At 35.6% G+C, this 21,168-nt stretch overlaps 1 protein-coding gene across 1 annotated transcript in view; it reads left to right on the top strand.

The window, feature by feature from the left end:
* Positions 1 to 11,165: 11,165 nt before the first annotated feature.
* Positions 11,166 to 21,168, top strand: part of STT3B (STT3B, subunit of the oligosaccharyltransferase complex (catalytic)) — a 30,389-nt gene continuing 20,386 nt past the window's right edge. The window contains exons 1-4 of the mRNA XM_014937817.1: positions 11,166 to 11,272; positions 13,025 to 13,312; positions 15,027 to 15,092; positions 18,653 to 18,752. Of these exons, the coding sequence (XP_014793303.1) occupies positions 13,040 to 13,312; positions 15,027 to 15,092; positions 18,653 to 18,752 (439 nt within the window). The 5' untranslated portion in view covers positions 11,166 to 11,272; positions 13,025 to 13,039. The remainder of the gene's footprint in view (positions 11,273 to 13,024; positions 13,313 to 15,026; positions 15,093 to 18,652; positions 18,753 to 21,168) is intronic.

Below are 21,168 nucleotides of genomic sequence, written 5' to 3'. Positions count from 1 at the left end.
CAACACCGACTCACGTGTCCCCTGCAATACACCCTTTTCAACGCTGCCTGAACTGCAACTGATCTTCTTGCTTTAGTGTCTTCCTTTCCCCATTTCTTTTCATGGGCAACCAGATGTTCATTTTACCTTATCCCATTTTATGTGGCAATGAGGGAGGAGGGGTACCTCCAGTCAGTACTTGTTTTTTAGAAAAATGGCATTAGACATTAAACTCATCTCTTACTGTTCATTAATGTAAGAGTGAGAGGCTATAGCTACCAGACTGTATGCTAATGTAGCCAGCTGGTCAAGGAGGTGATGTGTTTTGGCGAGGACATGCTCCTGGACAACAGGATAGACGAGGCAATGGTGGGGTGTAGTCTGTGAATATGTCCGAAATAGAATTTGTGGCAGAAAGGCATCACAGCTCCAAAGCATATGTATGTAATAGTAAGCCTAGCTCATGTTAACAGTGTTCCCCCACCTCCACTTTTTTATTGCATTTTCTTTTATTTAAAAGCCCCATTAACGTTACTTCTAAACGTGAATTGGATTTTACTGAAGTGACCGAGGAGCACAGTGGAATAGTTTGAGAGCTACAGTAGAGTAAGAGTAAGCAAACTAGAAATTCTGTCATATAATGAGAAAACAAATATGTAACTAATTTCACATTATACATGGCAGGTATTTAATATTAATTATAAATACTGTCTTAAATGCTGAGCACTGTAGTCACTGCATTACACTTAAACTGTAGTGGTTCTGTGAGGATACCTAATAAAAAGCAAATAATGTTTTGTTATTACACTTTCGTGTTTCTTGTGCATAGTCTTTAAAGAAACATTGGTAACCAATAGGTACAATTCTTAACAGGTTGAATTGAATTCAGTGAAAACATGCATTTTTGTTTTTGATTTAGACCTATTTGAAACAATATGAAAGGTATGAAATAAATGTTATGGATGACTGATTTTTAGATACTGCTTGCCATACTTATTTCAGAATAAATAAGACATTGAAAGTGGATGAAGAATGCAAAATGGAGTTAGAAGGAGAAACTCCAGTCTATGTATTGCAGGGAAGGATGAAGACCACTTTCTGTTGTTATCTACTTTTCTGGTCTTTGTTTATTGTATTGGTGATATCCTGTTGCCACATCAGTTTCACCCGGTGTGAGAATATGCAGTCACTTTGCAAACAGCTGGAAGTCTTTCTGCCCTCCTCTGGAGGCCACTATCTCTTCTGTTGGACTGTATTAATAGATCATGTGAGTACTCCTAATCTGCTTCAGGGAAAAATCAGGTGAAATAGTTTAAATCATCTTTAGAGTGATTTGCTTTTTAGCTGTGATTCAAGCTAATTTGGGCACAGAAGCAGATTAGGAGTGCTTCTGCACTCCTTAAAACTAGCAAATCTCAGTTGAAGGATAACTGCCACAGTCAAATTTTTTTGTGCTTTGGGCAATATTCATGCCTTTTCCTGTTCAGCTTTATTTGATTAAGGCATAATTGGATCTGTCTCTAGGTTTCTGCAAACCCTGGGCATATTATTTGGTTTGGTCTGCAGGTAGCAATGTATATATACATATATATATATATGTATATGCACATGCCCACAGCAGAAAATTACCAGCTATGTGCCTGATGAATGTAATATTTATGTCTATTTGTATCAGGTTATTGAAGGGTTAAATAGGATTTGAGTAGACATATTTAAGTTAGATAAAATTTGGTCTTTAACCTGGCCTCAATCACTGGACAGAAATTGTTCAAGTTAAATAGACTGTCTCATTCTGCTCTGATGATACTTTGTATTATCCACTCTGAAACATTAATTTTTATTTTTGTCAACATTCATTGTAGTAAAATATCAGTAAGTCAATATTGCAACAGATGGAGCTGAACAGTGCACTATGAGAGGCCCAACTTCTTAGACTAAACATAATCTACATACAGAAAGGACAATTTAAAGAAAGCATAGTCGGATAATATAGGTAACAGAACTAACTGCAGGAGGAGGAATAGCAGGTGCATTAAGAGATGTACTTAAAAGCAAATACTTAAAGAATATTGGATGAAATACTACCTTATTTTAACTTGCTAAACTGAGTTAGACTGCTGACATGCAACCATATCACTATAGATTTCTTTAAATTTCTGTGAGCTAACTAAAAATTATGTTGACATAATCTGTACAGAGTGGTTTGATATCTAATGTCCAATTTGGCTGGATCTACTCTTTCTAATGTTACACAGAAGTTCAAGCAGCAGGCTGTAGGTTATTGAGGGGTGAATACAATAGTTTGTTAAAGCTCTTCTACAGTGATATAGCTGTTTAAATGTTCTGCCAAAAATACCATTGTCACTGCTTAAATGCTTATATGAGATGTTAGGGATCTAGAGCCTTTTTAAGAGTCCCGTTTACTTTTTACCATGCTTCATATCTTACAGGGTAGAAACAGTCTGCCAGGCTACCTTGTGACAGAGTGATTCCTTAATTTTCAATCATGAGAATGATTGTAAAGTTGGTTCAACGGCATTTTGGTGTAACTAGTACTTCCACAGTCGCCATTGCATTGTAGCGTATAGACGACTTTATTATGTAATAGAGGTGATGGCTGTGCCACAGACGCCCAAATACTTAAAATATAATTAAAGTACCCCCAATGAATCAGAAATACCCTTTATTTTACTCTGTATTTTGGACTATTACAAAAATAAGTATTCTTTTCTGGATACATATGAGATTTTGCTACAGGATAGCGGGCAGCATGTTTGACATCAGTTTTGTAAGAGTCCACTGTAGTTATTTAGGTGTTACAGGTTGCTTTGTTCTGTAGTAGAAGACCATGACAAAAGTGGCTTGGGAGCTAACCATCCTCTGTTCCTTCTTGTGAAGCAGTCATGTTCAGCCCATTGCTTTCTATTATCACATTTCTCACAGAAAGAATATTTTGCTCCTTAAAATACATTATTCAGCTAATTGTCTTTTGGATTCCTTCCTGCCAACCTCATTTACCAGCCTTTAACTTAGAAGGTCCTGAAGCTAAGCTGCCTCCATCATGTTAAAAACAAGTGCAGCATGAATCTGTTTCATCCAAAAGAAACGTCCTTCTTGAACATATTTTTGGATTTGGTGCAAAGCCTTTAGAGTTGCAAGATGCAAGGCTAAGGTGCCACAGAGTAGCCCAATACCACTCAGAAAAAAACATGTAACACTATAGGGCCTTTTGAGCTTGTGGTAGTTAATATTGTTTTGAGGAGAGAAGTGATGAGTCAAGAAGCTGATGCTGCCAAAAGATATGGAACCAACACTGCCATCACTGTTGATGCCAGTCCTAGTGCAGTATCTGCAGTGAAATTGTATGTAGAGAAGAAAATGACCATTCAATTTTTTCATGTAGGAATTTCAAATTACTCTGTTTGCATCTTACCATTGAAACCTCTTGGGAATTTTGACTGTCCCAAGAAAAAATGACATCATCACTTTTTTCTTAGGTCTGGAATGTTGTTAAGTGTTATGAATGGCAGACTTCACTGGCAAAGTATGTCTTTTAGTGTTAACTCTTTTCTTAATAATTGCCTTGAGACATGGAATAGTTCAAAAGCAAGACAGAAAAAAATCATGAAAAAGTCTAATAGGCATCAGAGGAAGTGTCTGAAACTGTAGGCAGATATATGCCCACTACAGTGATGATGGGGAGCGTATCGTGGCTTTAAATGTGGTATATTGTGTGAAAAATATAAGCTGTGGTCATGGAATGCTTTAAAAACCTTGCAGCTCTTCAACAAAAATATTGAAGATGCCCTGGGCTCTCTAAAGAAGTTAAAGTGACTGTATGCTCCCTGTAGAATTTCATATCATTAAGCTACTGGCAGCATACAGTTCCTGATTTTAGCACTTGCTAAGCGTGACATCTTATTGCAAGCAGTGAAAATACCATGCCAAGTAGTGGCAGTAGGAATGCTGTAATCCTTCTTAAACACATTGGGGACATCCTGATATTTTTAATGGTTATTCTTAATGGTTATTCTGTAACCATTCCCATATTTCTCAGTATTTCCATTGAGCGTGGTTGAATGTTGGACTTGAAAAAATAGCTGCCATTCTGGTTGTACTAACCAACTTTTTTTTTTTTTTTCCCTGTGTGGGCTTTCTACTGTTCTTCCCAATCAGATAAGTCCTTTGGCTCAGAATTTCTGTCTTTTCTGAAGTTAGAAGCTACACATCACTGCAGAACTTCCTGCTGTTTTATTACTTCAGCATACTAATTATTGTTTGTATAACAATGGAGTCTTTGCCATACGTTTCTGAGTTGAGGGAGTTTGTTCGGAATTAGGAAATCTGAAGTCAAAAGTAGGATCATGACCAATTTTGAACCTGAGAAAACTCAGAATGATAGTGCTGCTGCCAATTCTGTCATCAAAAATGAAACTGATGGATGTCAACTTGCAGGATGTGTGTTTCTCTCTCAAATGGCCCTACTTGCCACAAAACCCCTAAAGATCAGTTGGGCCTTTCAAAATGTAGGGCACTCTTGGAAGCTTTCACCAAATACTGAATATTAGTTGAGGCTTATCTCGGAATACAAAGAGTAATTATATATCCATATGTTTTGAGATAAAACCATACAGACTAAACCATCAAAAATTATGTATTTAACCCCCCAGAAGGACAGAATTAGGACAATATTAAACTCTACTTCAGCTAAAGCAGCTGTTAAGTCCACTAGAAAGAAAAAATAATCTTCTTTTTCAATCAACTTCAGTAAAAGACTGTATGAACGTGTTTCATATCTCTTGTGAAAGACTGAGTAAAGTTAATGTGTTCATGACACATTTGTTGTGTTTGTTTTCTGGTGAGGTGCAGAAGCTCCGGTTGAGTGTATAGAGCGATTACATCTTCCATGTAAAACTCTGGTAGCTGTTCAGCTAGAGAAATTCTAGAAAAAAAATATTTGTGGACACCTAAGTACTTGATTATGTATGAATTTTCTAACTGGGGACGACTCATGCAGTATATTTTTATGTTTGTATTAAATGTAAGACCTAATAGAACCATTTTGCTGACATCAGCTTAAGTTAAAATGAAAAGAACATGAGATTTTTCTGAAACAAAATTGCCTGCTTGCTCTTCCATTTTGCAGAATTATGTCAGTTTTGGCTCAGGTAAACAGAGGACTGCTCTCCATCTCGCTGGCTCTTACACATGTAGAGCTCGTTTTATGTTTCTCCATTCTTACTGTTGGGGTCTGTAACAGCCTTGGTTTTGGGTTGTGGGCAGTAGGGAAGGCTCTTTACCTGTCAGAAGTAATTTTGCCTACAGGTATTGCTGGTATAAAATTCTGATCTTGATTAGTTGAAACTGGCTTAAATACCCATACATATTTTCCAAGGTTGTAAACTCAAAACAAGTAAGCATTTTCATGGTGAGGAAATACTGCTGTAGTGCATTGAATTCATTATGTGATTGATGGGTTACTGTACTTCCATTTTAAAAACCATATGCAAAACTCATTGTGGTAATTGCTTAGTCGTAGTTACAGACTTCAGAATAAGTCTTTCAGGATGTTGTGCTTGCGCTGTGATATGTAGGCAAGCAGGTGTTTCAAAATTTAATATGGAATACTGTATATATGTTTCTTTGTTTCAGTGGAAGTTACTGAACTTTCTCAATAGATTTTCCATAAAAGTGTTGCACTGAATAAATTCTTCCTTTGGATGCAAAGAATATGTCGGATATGGAGTCAATCTGCAACTTTTTCAAGAATCTAGACTTACCATCTCTAATTAGATGCTGTATGGCAGAATTGATTCTGTAATCTACATTTGCATTAAAAACTGACTCCTAGAATTGCTCAGATAGCTTGTAATGTTCACAGTTAGTTTGTATCGTGTTATTTTTTGGAGTTTGCAGATGTGAAAATTTTGTGCATCTGCAGCTGGAGACTTTCAGAGCACAGAAGTCTTTCTAATTGCAGGCTTAGAAATTTTTCAACAGATTCTGCTAGTAAGGAGATTACATATTCTCAGATGGCTATAAAGGGTCTCATACAAAGTCTAGATGATGGGGCAATAGTAGCGTGAAATTGATAAGGTTTTAGACACTCAACAACATTCCCCCAAGAAGCAACGCTCTGATCTTGCACTCTCTTATGATGGGAGGGTCAAATTAATTCCGTAGCCATCAGCGTAATTTGCCCTAAATGTTGTTAAGGTCTGGATGAAGTAACTGCATTGCTGTACGTGTATTGTTTTCCTATATGTTCTTACATTCTTAGTAGGCTGAATTTTATTTGAATATTCATCTTAAATAGTACTTTTGTCAAGAAAGTACTAAACTTAGGAATGTCAAAGCCAAAGATGTCTCCTTACAAATATAGCAGTAATTGTTGCTGTGAGGTGCTAGAGAATTGTATAGCTCCTGGATAGACCAAGTGATCGCTGTGAATAGCATTAACTAATCACCTTACAGCGTTACCGTGTGTCATCAAAAAAGCAGTTCCCAGGGTGAAATAAAAATCAAATCCAAGCATGAACAGATAGTTAAGATTATGTATTAGCAGCACATAACATATAACTTTACAGGCTTTATTTTCCAAGCTGCCTAGTTAAGCTTTCCAAATTAATGTTGCTGCTACTAAAAAAAAATTATGTCTCTGCTCAGTTATTTTGCTTTTGCTGCTTGTGCTCTGTTCTATGGTGAAATTGAAATATGCTTTGAAAGTGAGAACCATATCTTTATTAACTTATCTTCAGTTGTCTGCTGAACCAGCTATAATATAGGTATCTCCAATAGCGCCACAAAATTAATGGTACCATGCGTAGAGCCCTTTTGTGACCATCCCCCAAAAGGTTCCAGCTACAATACCAGGCTAATTTGGTGGTTGAGATTTTGAGTTCTGAAATGTACAAAGACTTTGGATTGTTTGACGATTCCTTTAAAGCTTAGCTTGGAGGAGGAGACAGTTCAAACAACAGACCTGACAGAAAGAGGCAAGGAGAACAGCAGAGCATCGCTTTTCCTCCTAGAATATCAGCTAAAATAAGAAAAGTCAACACTTACTGGTGTTAGTCAGTCAGGTCCTTAAGAGCTCTTGTCTGCTGAATGTTAGAAAGTGTGGTTATCTTCTTCACAACATGGACTGAGAACTTGAATATTCATCTCAGTCTTTTGAGCTAAGTTCTTAATTAGGCATGTGCTTCACGTAATTTTGTTCTTCGTTCTTCTCAGTTCTTTCTCAAATTGATTTGCCTCAGAAGGATGAGGGAGGGTGAGAGGGAGTTTTGGGAGACGAGTGAAAAGTTCCTGTACCTTGAGATTAGATGGAAGTGAGGGTTGAGGGCAGGAGAAAAAGGAGCCTTTCCCTTCAGTCTGGCCCTGTCACATAGTACTGCGTCCTGTTTTGTCACTGTAACCAGCAGCATATTACAGTTTCTTTTGTCCTTGGCTAATGTCTAGCCAGTCAGAAAGAGAGTTGGGTATAAACCCTTAATATCACCTATTCTTGCTGCTGCTGGAGATGGAAGAACTGGGGAAGGCAGTGACACCCAAGCCTGAAATGCAACCCCTACCGGGTACTGGCTCTTCTTGTCTCCATTCTGATTCCTCCCTTAGCTGCAGCCCTTAAATCTCTGATCCTTCTGGTGTTTCCCAGGGCTGTTTTACACCCCTATGAAATCTATAGATAGTTTTAGATACCACAACAGTACTACTGTAGAAATACCACTGCGCTGCGTTTCAAACACAGTTTGAAAAGTACCAAGATGATAAGAAGGTTGTGTGACTATGGTTTGGGATACTCACTGTTTGTTAGTGGCGCTCTCCATTCTGGCCAAAAGGGAAAGGGTTTTACAAGGTTCAGGCTTGTGCCTAAAGGAGTAGAGTGCTGTGAAGTGGGTAAGTGGTATTGGAGCATAGTACTGGCATCGTACATGGCTAGACCATACTGTTGAGTGGTGCTGCCAGTTGCTGCCACTTTGTCAATGCTTTGTGAAGCTGGCTTTGATACGCAGCATCACTCACCAAGTTTCTCTTTATGTATGTGTATGTTCATATTTACATTTTAACTCACTTTTGTTTGAGGTTACTATTAGTAGATGGAGTGAGCACCTTTTTTTTTTTTTCAATGTCAAAGTGAGTTACCGTAGTTAGAGTTCTAAATACTTCTTTTAGGTTTCTGTGGTCAGAAAGCTATTTTTTTTTTTCTCACATAGGTCTTCTAGAGTTCTAAATAATTTTTTTAGGTTTCTGGTCAGAAAGCTATTTCTTTTTCTCACATAGGTCTTCTCACAGTGAAAAATTAATGTACCTACAGTATTGCTAAGAATTTCTGCTGCAAAGACATGCCCAGCTGTCTCTGAATTCTTTCATTTGGGGAAAAAGAATCAAACACATTTTGAACGAAGAGGCTAATAGATTTGTATCTATCCAAAAGTATATTAGGAGGGGAGATTTAATTCTTACCTTTTAAGTGGTAGAACTACAATGCTGTTATGTTGAATTTCAATTTTGGGTGGTAATTCATTCTTGTTAAGGACTTAATGGGATGCTGCCAAAGCACAAGACAGTTGTTCCCATCCTTCTGAAGTCAGTTATGAAGTTTTACTAGTTTGAAACATGAGGGTAATGTCAATATGTATTCTTCTTGCCTATTTCATCTGCTTAACTAATCTTTTAATGCTCTAAAAGTAAACATTACTCATACTTTTGTAGCCTCTCCGAGTCTGAGTTATGATTTAAAAGTTTGAAAGTAATCCATGTTAGTAAATATCTTTGTTTCCTTTTTGAAGTTCTAGGATAACAACATTGACTGGGTTTTCAATGTGTTTTAAGTCTGGTCCGTAGCTGACTAGATTGTATGTGTCCTGTACGACATGGAACTCCTGCTTTGTCTCCTGCCATACTGCAGGCACTTGGCACTAAACAAATTAACAACAGACCTTGCTATACTAAGATAAGAGGCTAATTTTACAGGTACAGCGTTTCATAAATCACATTACAGTTGACAGTTCAGAACTAGAGAATTAATTTATATTTAGAAATCTATTCAAAAGGGAATAGTTGCAGGCTTATTAGAAACAAATGTCACATTGCTGTTTGATACAGATTTCTAGGTCAGAATGACTGATGTTTGTGTGAATTTTCTTATATAAACATGAATAATTACTTTTGAAAGGCCACAGTTTTATCTATGCATGTATCCTTTATAACTGCTTATTTAACATGTAAGAAAGTGTTCCTGAAAATACTGCACTTTTATTTTTTTATTTACTTATTTTTAATGTCACTTCACTGATGCTGTGATAGTTCAGTCAGTGGAAACATGCAAGTTTACTGACATCTGGACTTGAATTTCAATTCTTTTGTTCTTTCACTGTGTAGTTGAAGAAATCTGCTCATGACCTCTGTGAGTTGTACTTCAGATATTAGACTTGCTGCACTGATTAAACAAGTAGGAACTTGATGGGTCATAGTCTTGAATGACATTAGCTTTATTCTCTTGAAATGAGTTAGTTCAAAGTAAACTATTTTGGGAATATTTTTGTGATATTTTGGGAATCCTAGATATAGAAAAGAATTTGATGCAGTTTTAAAATTTGTGTTAGAAGTGATGCGTGTTACTGATGTAAGTGGATACTTCCATAAAATAGACAAAATGAAAGATACAGATAGGCTTTTCTAGTCTTGAATACTAATTGTCTTTGGAAGTCTTTCATGCTAGTTTGCTCATCTAACCTGTTGTCTGTTACAGTATTCCATTCGGTCATGTGGAACCACTTACCTAATGAATATAATCTTTAACACTTCTTTAACTACTGAATTTCACGTTATCTAAATTTCCATTAGAATATCTAATTAGGTGGGTTGGGTTTGTGGATGTTTGTTGTTTCAGAATCGTGTTCACCCAGGCTTTTCTAAGCCTAAACTTTCTTTACAAAGCTTTACAGCATCCATACCCATAGCCATGTTAGTTTGGCATTTCAATGATCATGTAGGAGTTGCAGTTTGGGGTAACCTGCACTGCAATTCTTACAGCAGTCTGATACCTAATTTGAAGAATTAATGGACTCTGTAATAATTGAAGGGTTTTGCTATCTGAAGTTTGAGAAATTGGAAAAAGTATGTGCCAGAAAAATGGAAGATTAATGCCTTGATGGCAATCCATCAATGTTTTTTAATGGTATATAGGCAATGTAGAACTGAAGGTATCCATGGAAGGGCTTTTGTTCTACAAGGGATTTTCTGCAGCAGAGAATGTACAAGCTTCGAAGATTAAACTTCATCTACATAGAATCTATGTTCTGTAGATTATTATTGATTGAAAGAAGGGAATATGCCAAGAACATTAATTTGATAGTGTGAACAAATAGACTGATTCCCTTTGGTGCATATCATTACATTACATTGCCTCTCAATGTTACATGAAATAGAGCAGCAGCAGATGTAGTGGGTAAGCTATCCTGCCTCAGAACGGGACTCTTGCATTGATTATTCCGTGACTCTAATTCTGCGAAGTGATATTCTGGATATGGTAAATACTTAGTTGATAGACTATATTTGAAAACTAGCTTTGAAAAGGAATGCAGAAAATTACAGGAGTGTTTGTCAGAGTGCTAGAACACTTTTTAATGTTTACCAAAAAATCCCCCTCCAAAACGGTAACACTTTATCTGCGTGTATGCACTGGCTGTAGAAATGAAGAAAATACAGTGATTAGTAACTGAGAATTTATAATGTACTTTAAAACTCTATAGATTTAGAGAGCACCATTGTACTTACATACTAAATGAGATGCTAAAGTTCAATTACTTTCTAGGACTTAGAAAACAGATTATTTAAGATGTCCCTAAAACTTAGGTTCCTGATTTTTTTTTTTTTTTTTATTCCCCCCCCCCCCTTTTCCTTTTTTTTTTTTTGGTTTTACTTATAATTAACACATTCTTTTGCCAAGTTGCCCTGTGCCTGGCTGCGGGTCACTTCTCCTGGTAATTAGTAGCCCTCTCCAGCAGTCGTTAGTTGTCCTGATTTGCATAACGTAGCTGTTGGGAGCGAAGGCGTGTGGTGTGGTAGCATCACGCACCTAACGGTACCCAAATACTCATCCTCCGGAACTGCGGTTCTTTTTTTTTTTTTTTTTTTTTTTTTAATTCCCCCACCCCACTTTCCTCTATTTCTTTCTAGGTTTAACTATAGATCAACACATCATCTTGCATCCCATGGGTTTTATGAATTTTTAAATTGGTTTGATGAAAGAGCATGGTATCCACTGGGAAGAATAGTAGGTGGAACTGTAAGTATTGTGATAATAACTTAAAGATGAATTTGCAGTAAGTTTTCTTAACTTTCAATACAATTTGACATTGATAAAAGGAGAATGTTAATAAAATATGCTTTTAATTGTCAAATTGCTGCAGAGGGAATAGCAAAATGTTTTAATTTTTAGCAGCAGGAGACAGTAAGTCAACATGCTTTAATCTTTATCCAGCAGCATACTGTGAAGAAGAAATACAGAACTGAGTTTTACTTCCTCACATATGAACTTCTGATTGTAATAAATAAGGATATTATGACTCTTGTAATTCTGGTGCATAAAAAGAAAAAAGGTCTTTTTGAAAAGCAGTTATCTAAATCTCCAAAGGCATAAGTCTCAATCCAATGATATATATTAAATGGACTTCATGTGTGTGTGGAAGATGGTAGGATTTCACTAGGAAAAGACCTTTTGAAATTAAATCAGTGGGGCACCTGTATGAAGCATCAGGAGTAGGTAAGACTGGTATCAATGCAAGCTGCATGACAGGAAAGGTGTACAAAACAATATTACCAAATCAGAGTACAGTATTGTTCATTGGTAGAATGGCATTAGTAATGCAGAGTAACACAGCCACGTGTTACTTAATGTGTGAAAGTGTGTTAAAACTTCTTAATTATAGTACATGCAATTTAAATGCATTTGCAAATTTTTTTGTAACAATTCGATCACTGTTTGGTTTAGTATCTTAGAGATACTTACTACTTTTTATGTGACATCTGTGAGTTTTTTCCATACTTGTCTTGTACAAAGTTAAAAACTTTAGGAAATAGAATTAAAATGTTGATTGCATACATCATTTTACAAGTCGCATGGTATACTATGTTTTGATAGTTTATCTTGAGAACCAGCTCTCAAGGATATATGCAGGGGAACATTCTGTCATCTGTTAATTTAATTTAGTACAATGCCCTTCTTACCTTTCAAAATAAACTAAGGCAGGTGAAGTACATATTAGCTTTTCTAGTACATATTGATTTTTTTCTAATGTTGATAAATGTGGGAAGGTAGAATTCCTATTAAGAATATTTTAAAGTTCTCCAATATTCTATGATGGGTTCAATAGATTTGTGTAAGTCTATGCTACCTTTCCTGGAGGACATCTTAATTCGATTTTATAGGACTTCATTTTAATCCTTTATATTCAAAGATGTCTACAGATGTCTTGTAAACATATAATAAACGGACTGCACATCAGCTTTAAAGCTTTAAAAAAAATATAAAAAAAATCTTTCTTTGCGGGTAACAAGAAGTGAAAGAGTGGCATGTTATATTTTGGAAGAAAATGTATAGGGCTGGGGAATGTTCTTGGATTTCTTCTTGTTGTCTTTCGGGTTTTTGGTATTGGGTTGTTTTCTTTCCTCTTAAAGCTGTTAGCTGCTTGAAATTATCTCGCAAACTTTAGATTCTGCTTCCATACCTTAACGACAAATTCTTCTCATTATATGATAAATGTCAGGTAGGATAGGATATTATCTCTATGCTGCTTATTCATTTACAAAATGGATTATATGCAAGCATTTGGATAAAATTTAAAGAACCTCTGGTATTCAGCAGTGTTGTTCAAAACATGATTAAAGTAGTATTAAAATAATTCCATTAGCTTTACCTGCTCAGTGCTTGTATCAGCCTAAGAAATGACTGTTTCGTTGCAAATTATATACAAATAAACCTACCATGATTGTTTTCTGCAATAACTTAGTGGGTTTTGCTTTTTTTCCCTCCTTTTAGGTATACCCAGGACTAATGGTGACAGCAGGCCTTATACATTGGATTTTAAATATGCTTAACGTGACAGTCCATATAAGAGATGTATGTGTGTTCCTAGCACCAGTTTTTAGCGGCCTTACAGCTATTTCTACTTTCCTGCTCACCAGAGAACTGTGGAACCAGGGAGCAGGGCTTTTAGCTGCCTGTTTTATTGCCATAGTTCCAGGTTACATATCCCGATCAGTAGCAGGATCATTCGACAATGAAGGCATAGCTATTTTTGCACTGCAGTTCACATACTATTTATGGGTAAGTAATTGCTGAGTCTTTTGCTTTGGAAAGGTTTTTTTGGTTCCTCCTTCCAACCAAATGACTGATTTTGCTTAGAATCCATTGAATTCTCATTTTCCTCCCTCTCATCCATCCCTCTTCCCCTTGGCTGTTGATCAGGCGAGTACTGAGAAGTCACATGAACTGAACCACTTCATAATCATGCTCTTTAATTTGCTATCTAAAAGTACTGTTTAAATGAAGCATGTGTGTCCTGCAGTAGTAGTAATAATAATGGTAAGTCTGAATTTAAAGCAAACAGAATGATTATTTCTGTTTTTCACTTTGGAGGTATTAGTATTACGTGAGCATCAAGCTTTAGCCTCCTTATTTAGCTGGTGAAAAGCAGTAGACTGAATATAAAGTGCTTTGAATTGTCTTCTGGATAAGCTTTTGACTGTATGGAGGGTCTGGGCTTTGACTTAAGCATCCAAATTAAATACCCAAAGCTGTCCAGAGCAAGATATTAATATTGCTTTCATGCTTAAAAAAAATAGTCTGATGTCTTCTAATTAGCCTGCTTGATAGGGAAGTGTGTCTTTCACTCCTTTGTCTGTAGAATTGCATCTATAATGCGGTTTTGTATAAAGGAGTTTAGGCAACGTGGAGTTTTTCTGGACAGCTGCATCTATTTTGAAAATACTGCAAGTAGAATAACTATATTGTTAATTCACCTTAGAGACTGTATGGTACTGTCCTTTGCACGTTCCTTGAGTGCATGAACTTTCATTTTGAATGTCTCCATGTGTGTACATGCTCTGTTGCAGCTTTTCCCATTATTTTGTCCAGAGTTCTACTTTTCATAAGTAGATGCATACTCACAGGTTTTTTTTTTTTTAGCTTAACAATATTCTAAGTTTGAAATATTCTAGGTAGAACTAAAATGTAATAGAAGAGAATTCAAGTTTTTCATGACTGAGTGATTGATGTTGCATAAATGCAGCTTTTTTAAATCTGGACTTAGAAGAAACTGCAGCTGTAAAGGTGTACTGCATTTGATAACAATAATAGAATCCACCTATGTTGTTACTCTCTAACAGTTAAAGCATGATAGCAGTTATCTGTTCTTGTAACTGCATAGTGCAGTAATGGTTGCATGAACTCTTGTAGAATTATGTGAATCAAATATATTTTATAGATAACTTTCTCGCTTTATTTGATGTCCTGTTTTCATTCCTATTTTACCACACCACAATCACCACCATCATTTTTGGACAAAATCATACTCCTGGGCCGTTTATGGATCCTGCTAAACCTTTAGTAGGTTCTGGATGCTCTCATTAACCTTAAGGGATGTTTTTAAAATTACGGAATAGCTCTTTTGTCTATAATTGCAGAGTTGGGTCTGATGCCAGGCAAAGTCAGTTGTGGATAGTCTACACTTAGTCTTAGATTTAGTCTAATGTCTTTGAGAAAGGAGCACAGAGTACTGCAACAACTTTTCTAGTTCAGCTCACGAAACAGAGTGTTGCATTGCAACCTGCCTCTGCTTTAACTAGAGAGACAGGTATAAGTGGTTTTGTGTGTGAATGAATTGCACTTGTGATTTGGTTGTATGAGCATCAGTTCAAAAGCATACAAATATAACTTGATATGTGTTAAAGAATTTCTCTTGACAGTTGTTTTGGAATTAAATTTTGGAATATTGTCCGGTATTTGTTTGTAATTCATAAATACTTTATTATCTTTAAAGGTGAAGTCTGTGAAAACTGGATCGGTCTTTTGGACAATCTGCTGCTGTCTATCCTACTTTTATATGGTAAGCCTTTATATATATACACTAGTTAAACTATTAGAGTAGGGCTTGCGTAATCCATATGTTGATGAAGAACAGAAGATTTTAGTCTTTGTTGGAGCCATAATATAAAATCATTGCTTCATATTACTAATAAAACCTTAAATATATGAGTTAAAAGGCATGATAAATATTTTGAAATTTAAAGCATTTAAATAAACACAGTAAAAACAATTTTTTAAAAAACTCTTAAGTAGTGCAACTTACAAAATTATCCTATGCTGTGAAAAGGTTCTCTGATTCAGTGGGATCTTTGTTTTGATGTTTTGAAGGTGAATTAAGGTGGAATTTTGATATTCTTGTGTCTGTGTGTCATTATTATTAAATGCAATAATAATAATATTTAAAATTTATGGACAAAGTGACACATATATAACTTTGAAAACTATTTCTTTGGGTATAATTATGCCATAAAGTAAAGCCACCATAACAGTTGAATTAATTCAGTCTCAGATTAAATGATCATAAAGTCCCTTTTCATTCTTGATCTGTGAAAACGGAGGCTGTTACAGAGATGTTCCTAAGGGCTAGCAGAGGGGGAAAACAGTAGTAAAACTGAGGACATAAAACTAATAGCAAAACAGAGAAAATTGGTTTACCCCCTTTTCCACCTTCTGAAACCTTAGACTTGAAGAATTTTCCTGTATGAATCCGTCAAAGGTCCTTTTTTCCTGTGATAAACTTTTTTTTTTTGTGTGTGTCTATTTGAAAAATAAGTTATCCTCAAACAAACCAGTGGTGGGACAGTCAGGCTAACTGCTTGATGTTGGTTAAGATTGACGTCTCAATTACTGCTTTTCTACAGTCAGGTAACTAGGCTTGCAAGGAAAAAGGTATTTATGAACAGTTTTGCATGCCTTAATTTAAAGTACAGCATTTATTCAGAGGTTATCTGGATGCTGCCTGGATTTCCTCTGGCTTATAATGTTCATTGGGTTTTCTGGGTGATTTTTACTGTTAATATAGCAAATAATAGTCCTGTATATGTTGCCAAAGAGGATAGCTATCTCCTGTTAAGGGTACATTCTTCCCCTATTTTTCTTCCACTTTGGCAAGTCATTAAATAAGCAGCCACTTCTTTATACACATAGCTTCGCTGTTTATATACTGTTACAGTGAAGAGATCCTGTAGGTTTGGTACGCGCTTATGTGCAGTACAAAATCAGGCAAGTAAGTTTTTGAATTGTTATGTTTATTTATGTCTTTTTTTATATTGTGTCAATTTATTGACAGGATCCTCTAAAAGTTCTCTTCATAAATATGCAGATTACAAACACGATACTTTTACAGTTTCACTGCTGAAAAATCACATGGTAACAAGTTCTTCCCATCTTAGGCTGACTAAGGTCTTGGTCTGCGCTATTTGTACCAGAGGGAGGGGATGTGACATAGAATGTGCATGATGACAGGTCATATGGAATCAATGTCATCATCATGACATTCAATTTTTGAATGTAAATTAATGTGGGTTTTCTTCTTTTATTTTCCTTTCAAGTGCTGTCAGCTAGTGAAAGGTTAAGATTTGTCCCTATCTTAGCCTCAGTGATTAGGTGATAGATTTGTACTGCTTACAGAGTGCTTACTTCATCCCTGGTGGCTTTCTGTATATTGTATTTCCCTTTGGAAAAAGTTGTGTTAAAATGCCCTTCTAGACATTTTGCTTAGGTAAATTTTTAGGACAAAACATAATTGTACTATTCATTATATAGTATTCATTTGCCCTTCTCTGATGGAATTAGTTCTGTTGTCAGTGTAAGGTGAAAATGAAATCAAATCACAATCTTGAGGTAATAAGAGTCAGTCCTTGCATGGGGAGTTTGGGGAACAGCTCCTTGAAAGAACAGGTATAGCATGGGCTGACAGAAATCTTTCTTGATAATTAAATCTGCTTAATATATGTAGCTAATTCACAATGGTAATTTGACTCATAGGATTGCATTGCATTCCATAAGGTGAAGAGGTTTTTCCTTGTGTTTATGTTTTTAGCATTTATTTGACTTCAGTAACTTCTGCTTCAGATAGCTTTTTATGACAAGGAGGTAAAATTAAACAAAGCTTTACACTGAAACAATCCTTGTATAAGTAATAGCTTGTTTTCACTCTTTATGCCCATCTATGAGGATGCCTTAGTTCTGTTTGAAAAGTTCCAAAATGCTTCTTCAATTCAGTACAATCTTAGGTGCTTAGATTCGATTTAATTTAATATTTTGATAATTGGAGATGCAGGTCTCTGGTCCATACAAACTGTCTGCTACCTGCTTCATTCAAACCTTTTCCTAATTATAACGTCCTAATTGCATATTTGTTCTTATTCTATTCTGTATTACCTATCTTCGTATCATATTTTCTCGTATTAAATAAACTTACCTGTGTAAACCATGATGCTTCATGCTACTAATTTGGCTATAGGATCTGGATGATCTGAAATGAGTTTCTAGAAAGCTTCTACATTTCTAGTCCACTTGTTTCACATTGTCTGAGTTGGTTACCCCGAATTTTGAAAGGCTGGGGTTTGTAGTATTAGTATCAAAAAAAAGTATTCCTTGGCCTTGTCCTTATTTTAGAATCTGTTCTATAGAACATAGTCATTTGGGTTTCTTTTTGGATTCTAGGGCTTTAAAAATAGTCGCATGAATCTAAGCCCTAAAGTACAATTAAAGTGAAAACCACATTAGCTTCTGCATTCTAAAAATGAAGATCTAGGGTAGGCATGGTGCATATGGGAGAAGTCTAGACTGTAATTTGGAAAGGGGACATGTGTTTAAATACAGATTGTCTAGTCAACATTAGCCCTTCTAAATATGTCAGAAATTTAGATAACGCACTGTAATGATATCTCATTAAATCTTTATCTAAATCAGCAATCAGTGATGTATTGATAACATTGTAGTGTTTCAGTTCCAAGTACACCATACCAGCACTTCTCAAGTGCTGCTGTGACTACAGGTTCGCAACATCCATTGTATGATTGTACGCAATGCCACAGTGCTCAGCCCCGCTTCCCTGGGCATCCACACCCTTCCTTTTATTCCTTCCCTTACACGGCAACCTGTTCTGCTCCTGGAGGGGTGTACCTTGCTCCCTTTCTCCTCTCTGGCTGGAGATACTGTTAGCTGTCCCCAGCAGAGCACAGTACTAAATTTGTGTCTACTTGGGAGTTACGCCGCTGCCTTGTGCTGCAGCCTTTTCACGTGAGGAAAACACCTCAGCATCACATTCTTCTTTGCCAGCGTGATCATATCGGCTTGGGAGGAGGAGATAGAGGAAAGATAGCTTTGAAAATCCACCAGCCCATTTCAAAAGTCTTTAGTATGTTGATATGTGGGGGTTTTGTTGAGTTTTTATTCTTTGTTGATAATAAATATTGAGAAAGACAAGCAGCCAGAGCTGCCAATAATACAACCAAAATCTAAGTGGAGTTTTTGTTTTCTTACTAGACTTTCAGAATGTATAAATCCAGCATTGGCTATCCTAGGAATTCTGCCAGTATTTTCAGATCTGGTTTCCTGTTCCATTCCTCACAGGTCTCTGCATGGGGTGGTTATGTTTTCATCATCAACCTTATTCCACTGCACGTGTTCGTTCTGTTGCTGATGCAGAGATACAGCAGGAGGGTCTACATTGGTAAGTTTTGTTTAGTGAACGTTCTCAAATGCTTAATCATGAGACAGAAAATTAATTATATGGATGTGTTTTGTATCAAGGGAGAACTAAGTAATTGCATAACAGGTTGCATTTTATTAATTTGACTGCTGATTATAGTCAATTATTCTCTACAACGTGAAAATGAGGGGTAAAAACATACTCACACTTCCAAGATTTCATGTATGAAGCTGTTAATTTTCTTCTTTCTTGTTCACTAAAAAGAAAAATAACAATTGGATGGATTGATATTTGTAGAACTCTTTTAATATATTTTATAGATATATTATGTGTCTGTAATAATGTTTCATATTTTTCCTTTTCCTAGTATGTTAAACAATTGCTATTTTAAAAGGTTGTGCAGCAGAAATTGTAAAAACATACAGTATATTGTGACATATATGATAAGAAAAGACATAGGGAATTTTAAGCAGCCATGTATGTTTTATATAACATAGACTGAAAAGTAGTGTAAGAGTCTGTCCACTCCACATGAATCCTTAAGATCCTGGGTTAATGGGTCAGCCTTCCTTCCGGTTCCAGAAATTCATGAATAGTGATCTTAGGAGACTAATATTATTTTTTTTTTATTTATTTGCCTGACATTTAAGTACTCTGTAAACTGTCTTTAGAGAGACTTCACCAGTTAAATCAGTTGGCTATGGTGTAGGTCTGTGAATGAAATAAATAATAAGCAATTAGAATATTCAAAGATTTATAAGACAGCTAGAATATTTTTGACTCCCTATGTGAAATCTTTATAATAGATAGTTTGAGAACGTAGTATGAGTTGAAGTGTAATATCACAGGACATTTAATATTTGTAAATGTATTTTTGTTACCCATTTTAATACTGCTTTATCTTTGTATTTTTAATTAGTTTAATGCTTTTTTTTAGTGCCTACTACAGAAATTAAATATATATTTAAACCATTATGTACTATAATAATTACTCAATTAACTTGAGTTCAGTTTTGTATTTTTGTTACAGAAACTATAAATACAGGTTTCATGCTTCTTTGTTCATCTATTTATGTAATTTGGAAACAGAAATTCTTTTAAAAAAGGAAAAAACATCTAACCCATTTTTAATGTTAGTATTACTTAAGTTCTTCACTAACTGCTTCTTCATAACTTAAGGGGAAAGTGATTTATCTTGTTTAGCTTTTAAAATTGTTTTATTGAATATTTTCATTTTCCAATTTCTGTGAGTTAGGCAAGAGAAAATTAAATCTACTAATTATAAAATCCTGAAGCTATATGGTAACCAGAAACAATAAAGAATAAATACTCTTGCCTTTTCTGCTTTCAATGAACTAGTCTTTGAACTAGTCTGGGGAAAACAGTACTGCAGGTTCATATGAATTAAAGGTTTTGGCAGACGTTTGTTTTGCAAATAGCTACAGTGTTTTGAGATGTTATTGCCCTTCAGCTGTACTTCAGCAGAGTTGTCAGAATGAAAATGTAATTGCTGCTCTGCTGTTTCATTGCAACTGCTGGCTTAATTTAAGCTTTCATGGGAAGTCTTACACACATAGAAGGCTGTATGTGTCGCATTAGTATGTGATTCTAGGTTTGTTTAACAGGATGTTTTTGTAAAACAGGTAAGAATGTTCAAGCACTTCTGAGAGGAAATTCAAGTGTTCTTCACTTGCAAACTATTCAGATAGGGAGAAGAGTTTACAAAGGTTCATTGAAATAGGGAGAATAAAGATATTTTTGTAGTTTCTGTGATACGCAGTTGCTAGTGTGCCTGTGGCAGTCTCCTAATTCTCAAAAAAACTACCAATGTGCAGCTAATATCTGTAAACTATTGTCAGCCAACAGTAGCTAGTAAAATCTGCATCCATTTTACTATTACTGAGAATTTGGGGGGTTTTAATCTCGAGATCAGTTGCATAATTTTATTTAAAACTAGTTTAACTTTTGTAACAGATGAATGTTTAGTCTAACATAACGTAAATGTAGAGGACAGTATCTGGCAGCACCAAGTTTTTAAAAATAGTGATGGATTCCTGGTATATATTTTTCATGTGTGTGTTCATACACCAAAGGAAAGGTTAATGGGACATGATCTGATATGCCTGGCAGTGTAATTCAGAATCATTTAATGACTAAGAATTTCCCAGAACGTGAACCTTTTGCCAATTTTAAAATATTGTACCACTTGCATGCAGATGAATTTATCAGCCAGATAACTTCTGACCCACTTGGCATCAGTGGTGATCATGCTTCCTACACTTGAAAGCTTAAGATGTGCTGCTTTTTTTTTTTTTTTTTTTTTTTTTTGTTTAGCTATCTATCAAAATGAATATTTTTTTCTAAGAAAATTCCCTTTAGAAAGAAGGAAGTAGAAGAGAACAAAGGCAAACAGCCTGTGACAATGACTCATTATGTT

This window comes from Calidris pugnax, unplaced genomic scaffold (assembly GCF_001431845.1).
Source record: "Calidris pugnax isolate Ruff unplaced genomic scaffold, ASM143184v1 scaffold11, whole genome shotgun sequence".
NCBI lineage: Eukaryota > Metazoa > Chordata > Aves > Charadriiformes > Scolopacidae > Calidris > Calidris pugnax.
The sequence above is the reverse complement of the archived record's forward strand: the minus strand, read 5'-3'. Positions and strand labels throughout refer to the sequence as shown.